Here is a 14452-nt window from a genome sequence, read left to right on the forward strand (position 1 = left end):
GTGACTGATCCATCTAGTTAAAGCAACAGTAACTGTCTGATGATGTTGACTGTGTTCACTAGACAGCCTTTTGAGCCACCATCAGCATTGTAGCATGTCAGCTCAGTGCAGCCCAGCATCCCTCACTAAGCTATCTGGCTAGTTACAGGATACGTATAATTACAAGAGACAATAGAAGTCACACTGCTTACTGCACATTATCTAGATGACATGTATTTCCAACACAAAACTTGTCTTTTGTATTCATATACTTTTACTTTATGTCTTTGCAAAATGCTTAAAGGTATGAACTAATCCCAACTATTGACAGTACAGGAATAGGACCTAATGAAGGTGAAGTAGTCTCTCATATTCCCACATAAATCTTCATCTCTACTACCACATAAATAGTAATAGAAATTGCCTGGTCTTTTTTCTGTTTATGATGAGGGAACTAAACCATCTATTTCTTTTAAGGCCACATTTAAAGCAGTTCCCAAAACTGAGCTTTCAAAACACCTGATTTCAAAACCTACAGCTTGGGCTGCTTGCTTAGTTTGTGCAGAATCCTGGGTCTGACCAACCACACACACACACCAACACAACCAGAGGACATCTTTAAAAAACCTTGCATAGCCTTACTAGTACCATGTGACCACCGCCACCCAACTCCTTCCAGCCATCATTTCTTTGAACATGTCATTAACTACAAAAAAACCAAAACACCAAAAATCAGCTCCACATTGTGTTGGAGTACTAGTTACCACCAGAGGGGCTCCTCCACAGCAAAAGCAGAGTGAGAAAGCCAGAGGAGGCATCTGCACAACGACAAGCTTTTGTGGGTTAAAAATGAACAGAAATCCACTCTGCCCAGATCCACTGGCTCACAGATGCTGCACCATGACAATCTGCTTTAAGCTCCCAAATTTATTACACGCTGGTATAGAATTTGGCCCCATATACAGAAAAGGGAGAACACTATTAGCTAGCAATGTGCTGGCCTCAAAGATGCACCATACATGGATGAAACTCCAGCTCAGCTCACTTGGTAGTTTTACTGCTACTCAGACCTCACCATACACTAAGTGCAGTGCTGCAGTAAAAACAGTTCAGATATTCATCTGGAAAGTCTTACAGTTCAAAAACAATGCAACTACGTTCAATTTAATCTAGATACAGGTACTTTATTTACAAATATTTAGATAATAGCATTTTGTTACATCAAATGAAGAGTACAGCAGTCTGAATAAATCCTTCTGTCACAAAAACAATTAGGACCCACTGTCACTTTGGGAAATGGGGTATTGCACCTAAACAAGCCGAAGGTCTTCACTCTGTGATTGCTACCTTATGTCCCGATGGGTGATTTGTTTTGTTTTGTAAATATATACACACACCAGCAGGTCATGGTCCCTGGGCGAATCCCCTGTGATGCAACNGTGTAAGCAAATGGATCACTCTAAGTCTTTAACAGATCAGTCTACTCCAAGATTCCTTTAAGTTAAACAAGGACAAAAAGGTGAATCCACAAAAAAACTGAATCCTATTTTCTGCACATTCCAGTTTTGGCTTTTATTTAACATTGACTATACAAAACTCTGGAACTACCACATGTTTATAATCCAGAAGATGTACTTTTACATTAGTGTCTGGTAAAGAGGGATTTAAAATGTGTATTTTAACACAGCATTGACCAGAGAGCATTTTAGATAATGTGCTGGGGCTTACCTACGTGCACTTCCAATGACCTCTCAATTCCCATCCACTTTAAACTCAGCTAGAAACCAACGAAGAGGAGGGAAGAACTGAGTGAAGCAGATGCTGCCTAGAGATCTGTTTCCCTTGCAAGGCGTTCTTTCTGTGGCCAGACCACCCAGTGCAAAGTAGTAACTTACATGATGTCAGCATAGACATTTAGAAACACCTTCCCTTTTACAAAATAACTTATGCCAACATGACATAAGATAGCCCCTCATACTATGAACACAAAGGATAATACTAAATTATCTCACTGTAGTGTTAAAAATGCACAATTTAAAATCCCTTAACAGCAGACCTGTGGTTCTGGCTATCTGGTCCAGAAGTTGACCATTCCAAGATAAAGGTATAAAAGCTTAAAATGTGCAATATTAAACCCAGCCTTCTTCCTTTTCCTATACAGTAAGGCAAGAATGCAGCCTACAACACAAAATGTTTACAAAAAGAAAAGCAGATGAGCGCATTGATTACACAAGAACAGTTAAGAAAATCAGCAGGTATGCCACAGTGCAAAGATGGAATAGAATCCGCTAGTGTTTCCGCTGATGCCAGGAGCTCTTTCCAGCATTAATGTCTGTCCCCAAACACTGCCAGCACCAAGGAGTGGAGCCAGTATTATTTGTGAGCTGCAGTTGTGTCTATTTCCGTGTGTGAAATGGAAGAGTAACATGGTCACATATAGGTCACACTGTACAAACTGGTATTTTATACTGTTCCAATGCCAGTAATCAATTTATTTTCTTCATTAAAATAATATACACAGAAGGTATTGTTAGTTAGGTTCCTTCAAAATTTATACATATTTACTTTCTGTTAAAGAGAAAAGGATAAAATAGTGTAAAAATTAAAAAAAAAAAGATAAAGCTATTAATTAAGAAAAGATAAATGGGTATTTTTCCCTGTGCAAGGCTAAGACAGAAGCAAACCTCATCAAGAAAAATGCCACCCCTACAACAGGGAATTTATCCAACAAAAACAAAAGCAGTTGCAGACCCCTTTTCTCTACCATCCAAAGTCATTTCACAGCAATGAACTTACTGGCTACAACAGACATACTCAACAGTTTAAAGATGGGAGAAAGGCTGAAAAGATCAAATTTAAACCGTACAGCGAGACAAAGCCTTGCCAAAAGGGAAGGTAAAAATCAGGTCCAGCAGCAGTGCTCAGTTTAAATCATATATTGGTGACAAACCTATCACAAGGACAATCAAAGGGGGAAAGTCTAGATTTACCATGCAGGAGAGATTTATTACTCTACTTGCCTTTGATAACCTGATTACATCTAGATGTTTAGCAGTTTAGTATTGTTAAACTGTTTTTACAAGAGTTGTTTTTCTTTTTTTTTTTAATTAAACCCAGTAAGATGTACAGAAGACAAGGAGGCAGTAAAAAGTACTGCTTCCAACAGACAGAGGTGAAAGGTCAAATGAGGGGCCAGAGCAAAGAGGTCACTAGCAGCCACAGCCTTCTCTCTGGGGTTGGGGTTCACTGGTTAGCCGTCCTCCCTGCGGGGCTGAGGGTTTGTGTTGTACACCAGACTCGGCAGCATTCAGATCCAGGCTTCCATCCTGAATGTTCTGATAGATCTTCTTGGCAGCCTCAAGAAAAGCATCTTCTACATTCTCTCCCCTAAGAGACAATCAACAACTTTATTGACAAAGCACAGCTTTCTAGAAAATGTAAGGCATTTACACTGATTTGCTAAACCTTTAGTCAACTGCCATGATGTCTTCCACTTAGCCACTGTCATCTAATAAGAGATTACCAGAAGACTGAGCTAAGAGAACAACATAGGAAGTGTTTTTGGTGGTGAGTACACAACCCAGTACCAAGCTGTTTCTAAAGCTCAGTTTGCATATTTACATCTTGTACTCACTGCAGTGCTCGGTTAATATACTGCATGAAAACTGAGACGGCCACTCTGAAATGAGAGCAGGTTCTCCAAATGTACCGACAGGATTCCAGGCTCTCCATTATTTTATGAACAGCCATGTATAAAACTATGCTATCTTTATCATGCGATGGTGACATAGCCATGTTTAACCATGTTTACAGCTCAGTTCTCTTGGGACTAACAGCAGAGATAAATAACATGAACAGGTTGGCCTGTCCTTGCCTGGTGTGATACAGAACTATGACTGGGAGTGCTGGGATCAATGCTAAACTCCAAGGCAATCAGGAAATGTTCACTGTGCCTCATTAGTCACTGAGTATGGAGTCCTTGAATCATTAAGGTGCTGTGTGAACATGCTGGCCCAGTGTATGTTCAAGATACCAAACTCAACCTCAGCTGTGAGAGTCAAACACTTGTGAGATGTCAGCACACTTTCATTTATTAAGCTGGGTTACCAGTGGACACAATGAGGTAAACCCTTTAAGTAAAAGGATCCCATTCTCTTGTAAAGTGAAACAGGAGCTTCTGCTCACTGCTCTTCCTGCTGTGCACTGTCCACGGCCTCGCTACACAGCACAGTTCGCATGCCTGTCTACAGCATCACCCACTTACACAGCACACGATTCTACACTGCATGGAACTGAAACATGATCTACATTTTAGCCATACTTACGTTTTTGCACTTGCTTCAAGGAACAATAAGCCTAAAAATAAAATTCAGACTAAAATTAGGACATTGCAGAGAGTCAGGAGTGCTCTAGTCACATGTGAGTAGGCCCCACAGCTGTCAGTACTCCTACTCCAGCCCTCATGAAGGAGCACGTGTCTGAGGTGCAGGGGCAGATCAGTACTTGTCACTCAGTAGCTGCACTACTACTAACAGGTATCATAGAAACAAACACTTTATTTCCTTATTGAGATTTCTGAATAGAACAAGTTAAAAAAACAAAATTCGAATAACCGGCATGATCTAATTCTCCTTTCTTTTAAAAATCCCATAGGAGAGTGTTAAGTCTTAAACCCACCGTTTTCTTCGGCAAACTGTTTGGCTTCTTCATAGGTAACATCTCTCTGTGCTTCCAAATCTGCTTTATTTCCTATGAGAATTATTACCTAATTTGTGAACAAAAGAAAAGGTATCTTAGAACAAAAATACCTATGAAAATTCTCAAATACAAAAGCCTTGACAGGAAAAAAGATGAGCCCTGGACTACACAGCATAAGGCAAGAATACTGGGCAGAACTCTCGCAACAAACCGGCTCAGGTTCTGACAACTGACTGTAAGGAAGTGAAGGCATAGTTCAGATTTGTGGGCCCCACACAAATCTTGCTGAATATTATTTTTATTGTTGTCACAAAACCCTTAAAAATAGAAAAGTCATTCATTAGGTGAATGTGGCTCACGAGCCAATTTGTTCCTATCTGGTCTAGGCCAAAAAAATAAGCAAAATTAATAAGAAGACCCTAAAATTAAGTGCAAAGTGCTGTAACCATGAACATCCCCTGGAGAAGGCTTATAGCTCTCAGGTTCTCAAAAGATTCTGGGACCCTGAGGAAACTTGAAAACCACTAGTTTAATTCATTCAGGGTAACAGTAATTATCTTCCCCTTAAATTCAAATAAGACAGAGTTAGCAAAGAGGGCATTAGAACCTTAGAGAATGCAAACTGTGACCTAGAGACAAACTATCCCAGGAGAGGTGTAAATTTCTATCAACTTATCAGCAATGCTTGTGTCTGTCTGTGAAAGAAGCTGAGGATGGGATAAATACGCAATAGGTTCAAATACCACACTCCGTCATCTACTTTGGAGTTACCTACTCGAGTAAAATTGTTAAAAGACTACAGATAGCTGTAGAAAACAAAGGGGTTTTGTTTGTTATTTAAAGCACAAAGGGGGAAGATATCAGCCCCTCTTCTACTTCCTGCCCCCTTTAACCAGATACAGAGGTTAGGAATTAATGATTTCAACACAAAAGTGCTTCCCAACTTTTTTTTCCATATAAAATTAGTACTTGTACTTGTCTCTTCCACTTTCAAATGTTTGGGTCCAGTGAATTAATCAATTATTTCCAAGTAAGTTACATGGTAACAACAACAGCAGCAGCAATAATAAAATCATTCCTCAAAGTGCAAGTGACTACTGACAAGGGAAAATAATGTTCATAGTCATCTGAACAATAAAATAATGGCACTTAACAAAAAGATCAAACCTAGTATAGGGTCATTATAAGACAGGCATTCAAATCAAGAACTACTACCTTCAGTATGGGCAAGCATTTGCCTAGCAGGCACTCAGCTATGGTTTTAATCTCCAACACTCCACTCTACCATACATAACTCTCTTCAAGAAGAAGTATTTTCTCTTTCCCAACTACACATCAATCTCCAATCTTCATTGCCCACCTCCTTCCCCCAAGAGGTAGTCTCGTAACAAAGTGGCACAAAACATTAACAAAAATGAAGAATACATGTTTTTCCCATAAAAACAAAAGGCAATTTCATAGAAAACATAGTAACATAAATAAAGTGTGCTTCAAAAAACATTTTCAAAACTTTTTAGTAACTCATGGGGCTACATTATACTGTCAAAACCAGAAACTAAGATTGGTACAATTACTGCCCTAAGATACCAGTTTTGTTTTTTGTTTTTGTTTTTGTTTTTCCAAAAATGTATGTGGCTGTATCCACATGTGGCTCTGTGCAGTGTTAGAATAGTTACTGGCTGTCACCTCAATCTGGGCACAGAACTATCAACATCATCACCAAGAAACTGCTCTGGCTGTTTTTTCCCAGTTCTATCAACCACCTACTCTGTCACTAACCAACCCTTGGCCATCACTAGTTTGCTCTTTATCTATCTACAATACGGTCATTTTGAAATATGTCAATAGAATCATAGAATATGTAAGCCTTTTAGATTTTTTTAAACTCAGCAAAATTCCTTCTTCAGTGTGGCTGAATAGGTCACTGTAGTGGGAATGCATGCAACCAAACTGTTTTGCTGTTCACATATCTGTGGTAGCTGGACTGATTTCCGTTTTTAGTTATCACAAATAAAGCTGCCATGAACATTTATCCATAGGTCTCTATGCATAGCAACAGCTGAGTTTAGTATAAATGAAAATGAAAGCTCTAGGCTCTACACTAGCAAAACAGATCTCTTACCAAGTGCAGGAGGTACAAATCTAAGTGAAACACTGTTCTTGCAACACCCTCCAGGATACCAGAAGGCCCTGCTTGACTGCGCTCTCCATATCCGAACCATTCACATTTCTAATTCATCATTCAGGTGGTTTTATGGCTTCTCTGTAAACCTGAAGGTTCTCTCTGCCAGACAATAACCCACTGAGGGCCAGAAACATGTTTAATCTAGCATGGTAGCTGTCCTTCAACGGCTCACTATCTTTTCTGTCTTGCTAAGAAGTTAATTACTTAAAGTATATAGAATACTTACTTTTAGTTGACATTTTATTCAGATAATTACAAATTCACATGCAACTGTAAAAAACCAAAAAGAGCCCTTGCACAGTTTTGCCCAGTTTCCTCTGATGGTAATATTTTACAAACTTAATCTAGAAGTGTTTTAAATTTATAATTTCAGATTATAATAACTCCAACTGATAGCACCACCTCATTCATAGCTTTTCATTTTTGTTTTCAAATCCAAACATAAAAAGTATAATAAAAATACTTGGGGCTGGGGACGTAGCTTCATGGTAGATCTCTGCCTAGCATAAATGAGGCCTGCATCTCTAGCATCAAAGAAAATCTGAATGCAATGAATAAATGAGTGAGTGAGAGAATGAGGGAATGGTCTCTTAATCTTAGCACCCAAATAACACTATCTCACCAGTACCAGGCCAGCCTGTGTGGGTTAGCTGATTTTAAATCTCTATACAGTTAAGTGTTGACTTACAGTGTTTGGATTGGTGAGATTCCTTGCGTCTGTCAACCAGCTGCTTAAGTGGTTGTATGTACTTCTTCTGCAAAAGTTAAAATTAAAATGTGTTGATTCTACATACGATTGCCATTTGTTCAGAACAACAACAACAGCAACAAAGAACCAGGTGTGATGTGCCTTACACATGTAATCCCAGCAAGTCAAAAGCACGAGAGCCCTGAATTTAAGCCACCATGGCACTAAGTGAATTGCTTGTTCTATGACTTGTACAACAGTCTCAAAAACAAACAAGCAAATAAACATGTAAGTCTGTACATACATACATATACAGAATTTAATTGAAAGACCCAAACTATGTGTATTTTTACTCTGATGAGATGGCTACTCCAAAGAACAGCTGTAAACACAACCAACACAACTCTCAAGACTCGAGCCAAACTTTGTTCTGTGTTTTGAAAGAAGGTCTCCCTCTGTAGTTCAAGCCATCTTCCCTCTCTTAATGTAGCCAACTTTCTCTCAATCCTCCCATGTCTTGGATTACAGGTGTGCCATCATACCTGGCCACAAATCCATTATTTTTTTTAATTGGGTATTTTCTCTATTTACATTTCAAATGTTTTCCTCTTTCCAGGTCTCCCCTTCGGAAACCCCCTATCCCATTTCCCCTCCCCTGCCTCTTTGAGGGTGCTCCCCCACCCACCCACTCCCAAGCTCATTATTTTTAAATAGCTCAATATCCAACTATATTAATGATATCAGAAGTATATATATAAACACACCAATGTGCAAGCAAGGTACATAGAATATTCAGAACCAAGATTTGCAGTTTAGAGTCAAAACTAACATTCCTTGAAATTATCCATATTTTCTAATCACAAATTAGATAACAGTACCATAATGTTTACCTAGTAATATACCCAAAGGAAAAAATATTTTTGCTTCTACCTTCAAGTTACGATTTTTAGTCAGAAATAAAAGACTAAATTAGTACATAATTCATCTTTCCTAAATTGTTCTTTAAGTTTCTTTTTTCTTTTTCCTTTTTTGAATGTTTCCCAAGCCCACCAACTTGTGATCATCCTTCCTCTACCTCCTAAATGCTACAATTCCAGGCATATGACACCATGCCCAGATTACTACTCTGGACTGAGTTAATACACAGATTAAAAACTGCCTTTAAAAAAGGCATTTAATGCGTTCATCTAAAAATTCAAGACCTCAGCTACTGGAAAGAAAGCTTGTATCTTGTCACTCTTTAACTGCATGGCACTTAAAGCCGCTAGAGATTCAGACTATGGCACTGTTCCACTCTATCCAGCATGGTGTCATCTGCACTAGTCCAGCTGACCCTAACACAACAAATAAATCCACACACAGACAGTCTCTGGGTTAGGATGGCTCAGCTTTCTACTCTTGACTTCACTATACATTCTGACTGTCTGGCAAAACAACTGACATAATAAGCTTCATTATCAATTTAGGAAAATGGCTTGTAACAATTATAGCTGATGCCGAAGATTAAAAAGTATTATTAAAGCAGGAACTTCTAAGCTGTAAAATGTTAAGGATTGACAGAAATAAGTGGTAGAAAATAGTGTCACTACTCTACCAGCAACCTGTGACTATGAACTGTCTAAAGTCACCTAACATCCAAAGTACTTCTTTCAGTAAATACTGAAAAAAAACGCATCACCATAAACCCTTTAAAAAAAAATGTACTTTTAGTATCATTACTATCAAATTCTAGAACATTCACAGGATCCCCAAAAGAGAAATTTTGTGCCCAGTAACTGCCATGCCCTTGTAATCTTCCTGCCTATTCTAGATAAATAGACAGAGTCACATGTGGCCTTTACACTTCCATATAGTATTTATCAGTCATCCTTTTTACAGCTCAAAAACAGTTCATTGTGTGGATAGCCACCTGATGTATATTCATTCCTTTAGCTGATGGACATTTCTGCTGTTTCCATATGAAGTGCTTGCATACACTTGAATACACATAAATTTTACCACAGTATTACTATACTTAAAAGATATGTTTAAAAAGCAAAATAAATTGCATTTTAAGCACACATCATATCTAAGTGTATTGGTAATGTATGGGACATGTAATTACATTAAGTCTGCAGGAATGCAGTAACAACTCATATTGAGGCAGTTCTGTACAACAGCCAGGTTTACAGTCTCCATTTCCTGACCCTGTTACCAACTGCCCAGTGAGTGAGGAAAATGAAGACTTCCTTTACCGTGTGCTGAGACTTTACTGAGGCTTTAGATTCATGATTATAATCAGTCCCTATAAATATTCTAAAGGCAGCATTTTCAAGAGTGTGTCAAAGTCAGAAGTTAGCAAGGGCTCCTCCCCCGTGGACGGCTCAGTCCTATGCTCAGGTTCGCTGACTGTTCAAAATGAAACAGCATAAAGCCTTTTCTCAGCAACACTCTCCAGCTGTCCCTCGGCTCCACTCCCTTCTCTCTCTAAGGAGGAAGTCTTCTTAGGGGTGCTTTTGGCTGACGCTCTGCATCCTGATGAAAGGAGACTGGTTCATTTTTATCTTACAGGAGAGAACTGTTCAGGTCTAGTAAGTGGCAGTTTGACTACATGCTCCAAAGTCAAACCTTTATATTCCTGTTTTGTGACATCGTGTCTAATGTTCTGAGTTTCTAGAAAGATCCATGTTGTCATGAATTGAATCCTGATGCAATGTTTTAAGTCACTTCAATCCATGGTAGAAAAATGAATTTAAGTAAATGAGTAATTACTCAAACATTATACATAAACCAACACCAAAATGTCAAAAAAGTCAACTTATCATAAAAGAACCTTTTGTTGGCCTATAGATGAGAACACAGGATCTGTTTCAGTCTATCATGCTTCCAACGAGACTAAGTATTTCACTCCTCACTGTTACTATTTACAGAGGGTGTCAATTTTAACACAGACTGAATACAATTCCGAAGCACTGGCTGGCCTTTCTTGTGAGAAAAGTCTCATACAAAGCCACCTCTCTGCAACAACTAACTCAGCTCCGCAAACTGTGCTCTTCTTGTAGGTCCCCATTATCTCATGGTCTTTCTTTAACCAACTTCCAGGGAAGAAGATCAGAATGTTAAGTTTTTCAAGCTTTAGAGTAGAAATCATAAAACCCAAATAAATTAGTTTACAGATATCCAATTACAAACTAAAGGAGGCCCAAATCAATAGAAAAGAAACCATACTGCCCAAAGTAGTGGTCCCCAAAGCGGGACATCATCTTACCTGGTGATGTCATACACCATGAGCGCACCTGCAGCTCCTCTATAGTAGCTCCGTGTAACCGCTCTGAACCGCTCCTGCCCTGCTGTATCCCAAATCTGCAGTTTGATTTTTTGACCACTAACTTCAATTATTCTTGTACCAAATTCAACACCAATTGTGTGAGGACAATCAGCCATAACTGTTGGAGAAGAGAAAATAGACAAATTTCAGAAAACTTGTGTGGAAAGCAGCACAAAAATGCTATGTTCTCAATTATATTTTGCTTATCAATTACAACACACTGGCCTCTTTCTCCACTACCCATGATAAGAATTGTATTCTAAACTTTAGCCAGTGATAAAGATAAAAAGAATCCTATTAATTATTTCAAAATTAAATTAAATAGTGAATAAATGATACATACAGGAAAAAAATGTTTGAGATAATATATTTTGGGGGTGGGGAGCTAGAGAGATGTCATAGTGGTTAGGAGCATTATTTGCTGTCCTTCCAGAGGACCCAGAGTCTAGTTCCCAGCACCATCTACACTGTACAATTCCCAACTGCTTATAACTTTCAGCTCCAGGGAATCCAACACCCTATTCTGGCCTCTGTGTGTACCAGTCCATATGTAACGTACATGTTCATACAGATCAACATGCATGATCATGCGGGTGCACGCGCGCGCACACACACACAAATAAAAAAAGTTGATTAAAAAGATACATATTTAAAGTGAAAGAAAAAAGATGGGGTTATTTAAATTTAACATTCTACACTTTTAGAAATTAATTCACACTATGCAGTGGTGGCACACACCTTTAATCCCGGCACTTTGGGAGATAGAGGCAGGTGGATCTCTGTGAATACCAGGACACCCAGGGCTACACAGAAATTCTGTCTTGAAAAAACAAAACAAACATATCAAAACAACCTGCCATGATGGTGTGCATTTTTAATCTCAAGCATTCAGGAGGCAGATCTCTTTGAGTTTGAGGACAACTTAGTCAACATAGTCAAGTCCAGGTCAGCCAGAACTACACAGTGAGACTCTGTCTTTATTTATATATGAATAAATAAGAAGAATCAAAGTGAATATAATCAGACATCATGACATTAAAAAAAACAACAACAACAAAAACCTAACAATTTAACTGGCAATACTGTATTTTATCTGAACCTATTAAAAAAAAATCCATGCCCCTTGGGTCTCGAGAAATGATTCAGCAGTTAAAAGTATGTACTGATCTTAGAGAAGACCCAAGTTCGGTTCCCAGCAGCACATCCAGATGGCTGACAACCATCTGTAACTCACTCCAACTCTTGGAGATCTGTTGTTTCTGGCCTCTAAGGGCACGTGCACTCACAGGTATATAACCCTACAAGCACACATACAAACACACACACTCTTAAAAATAAATCTTTTAAAAATAAATCTACTAAAACAAACTGCAGAAAAATAATCATGGCAGTTTAAAAACTTAAGTGTAAATATAGAGACAGGTTATAATTAAATGCATAAAATACACTAAAAATAGTACTTTTTAAAATATAGAGAATGTGACAATAAAGTAAGCTACTCATCTTTTTTACCTTTAATATTGAACTTACATTTTTTTTCTGTAAATTGATGAAGCAAGCAAGATTTTCCTACTCCCATATCCCCTGTTTAAAAAGAGAAAATGTTTCAGATGGTAATTATATTTCTCAATTTTTACGCGTATAATCGTATGCAATGACTGCTGCGTATCAGCATATCCTATACACCACAAACATATTCTGAACACTTGCAATATCTGCATCTTCCTCCTTTATTATGAATTCAAAAGACGTTTAACTGAGCACTTCTAACTTTTAGCAGGATAGAATTTGCTGTAAATTAGTGTTTAGTAAATAGTCAACAAGTTGAACAGGACTTGTAGCAGAAAAATTATTGTGGTGAGATTTTTTTTTAATTTGAACTGTTTCCAAGTGGGTATCCCAAGTGCATTTATTGGTTTATGCAAATGAACTATCACAAAAGCAAACAAATAACAAATTAAAATCTGGAAGTTTGGCTAACTATGTTGTTTTACCTCTACATTACAATAGAGGCCATCTCACAATGCTATACAAACTTGACATCAAAGCAAAAGAGATGACATTTCTTTTCTTTCCATTATTTTCAGGGTTGTTGTGTTTTGTTTTCCATTGCAGAGATCAAACACAAGCCCACAGCCAGGATAAGCTTGTAAGAGCTCTTCCACTGGTCTCAGCACAGCATCTGGGCTTTTACCTGTTATTTATAACCATTCGCGGATAAATGCATTAAGAGAATTTAAGGAAAGTCTTGACATTTAAGAAACAAAACTATTTGTGTGTGTGTTTGTGTGTCACAACCAATTCTGAATCGGTGTTCTCTACTTATTTTGGAATTCAAGAGGACCTGAAAACTTTTATGACATTGGGATATTTCAGCACTAGCAGGAAGTTAATTTTATAACCCCAACAAGTTCGCAGGTGGCCCTGAAGAACAACCACCATCATTTCATTGATGCCCAGAGACTAGATAAGTACCCAGTGCCATGTTGGAAAAGACATATGTATCTTCATCAAACAGCTTTAGTTCTGAAGTCAATAAAGCATGCACTTCTGCAGCAGTATGTTTAGGTACTGATGCATAAATGTTTCATGTGTTAACTTTCTTTGGAGGACAAGCATACACATTAAGTAAACTTACCAATAATAATATACTTAAAGATGTAAGAGTAGTTGTACGGTGCAGTTGCCATGGTGGCACTAAAAACAAAGAAAACTATGTTACTTCAGAAAACAGTTTACAAGTTATAGAAACCAATATTACTACTGCCTTTCCAAAGGCAAAGCAGATATATTAAACATACATACTTATCTTTTAAATTATCATACATATAAGAAAACACACTGACTACACAAACAAAATTTTTATCTAAGCCAGTAAAATTCCCAAAATGACCAAACTCTCTCTTGAATGCCACTTTAGTATTCTCATGTGATCCACAAAAATATGAAAAAAAAAAAAAAAACGTTTTACTCTAGGAAATATATAAAGAAAAAAAGTTATTCTGGAAATCTTACAAAGAAGAAAATCTTTATGAATTTAAATTCAAATATCATTACATAGTTCCTTCTCCCAAGGTCCTTTTCCTTGTTAACTGGTCAAATAAGTTAGAATATCGAAAGTAATCACTAACATAAATACAAAAATAATTTTCTCCTCTAGTTTAAATCAATACTTAGCAAAGAATCTGAAGTCTAGAATGAGCATGTAATCCAAATCAAATTGACATCAAAATTAGATTTTATCACACAAAACTGTCATTCCTATAGAATTTTAAAAAGGAGAACATAATTAGCAATTTCATATGGCTCAGCTTAATATAGTATTTAATTATTAAAAACACATGAATTGAGTTCTGTATACTATTCTAGGAGGAAAAAAAAATGCTATAAAGCTGTATTCACACTAATGAAATCCAAAAGCTTACATATTAAGATACTTCCAAAGACCACAGCCTACTCTTTCCTTAGTCATCAGGTAGACTTAACCTAAGAAAAATTCCGGGCTGGTGAGATGGCTCAGTGGGTAAGAGCACCCGACTGCTCTTCCGAAGGTCCAGAGTTCAAATCCCAGCAACCACATGGTGGCTCACAACCA

General features: G+C 37.7%; 1 protein-coding gene across 3 annotated transcripts in view; it reads right to left on the reverse strand.

The window, feature by feature from the left end:
• Positions 1–1137: 1137 nt before the first annotated feature.
• The window catches only part of Rab14 (RAB14, member RAS oncogene family), a 20988-nt gene continuing 7673 nt past the window's right edge, over positions 1138–14452 (reverse strand). For all 3 annotated transcript variants that reach the window (XM_021186070.2, XM_021186061.2, XM_021186079.2), the window contains 7 exons: positions 13496–13554; positions 12388–12441; positions 10798–10975; positions 7551–7617; positions 4657–4744; positions 4305–4335; positions 1138–3366 (listed from right to left, as the gene is read on the reverse strand). In XM_021186070.2, coding sequence (XP_021041729.1) covers positions 3189–3366; positions 4305–4335; positions 4657–4744; positions 7551–7617; positions 10798–10975; positions 12388–12441; positions 13496–13547 — 648 coding nt within the window. In that variant the 5' untranslated portion in view covers positions 13548–13554 and the 3' untranslated portion in view covers positions 1138–3188. The remainder of the gene's footprint in view (positions 3367–4304; positions 4336–4656; positions 4745–7550; positions 7618–10797; positions 10976–12387; positions 12442–13495; positions 13555–14452) is intronic.

This window comes from Mus caroli, chromosome 2, assembly GCF_900094665.2.
Source record: "Mus caroli chromosome 2, CAROLI_EIJ_v1.1, whole genome shotgun sequence".
Lineage (NCBI taxonomy): Eukaryota > Metazoa > Chordata > Mammalia > Rodentia > Muridae > Mus > Mus caroli.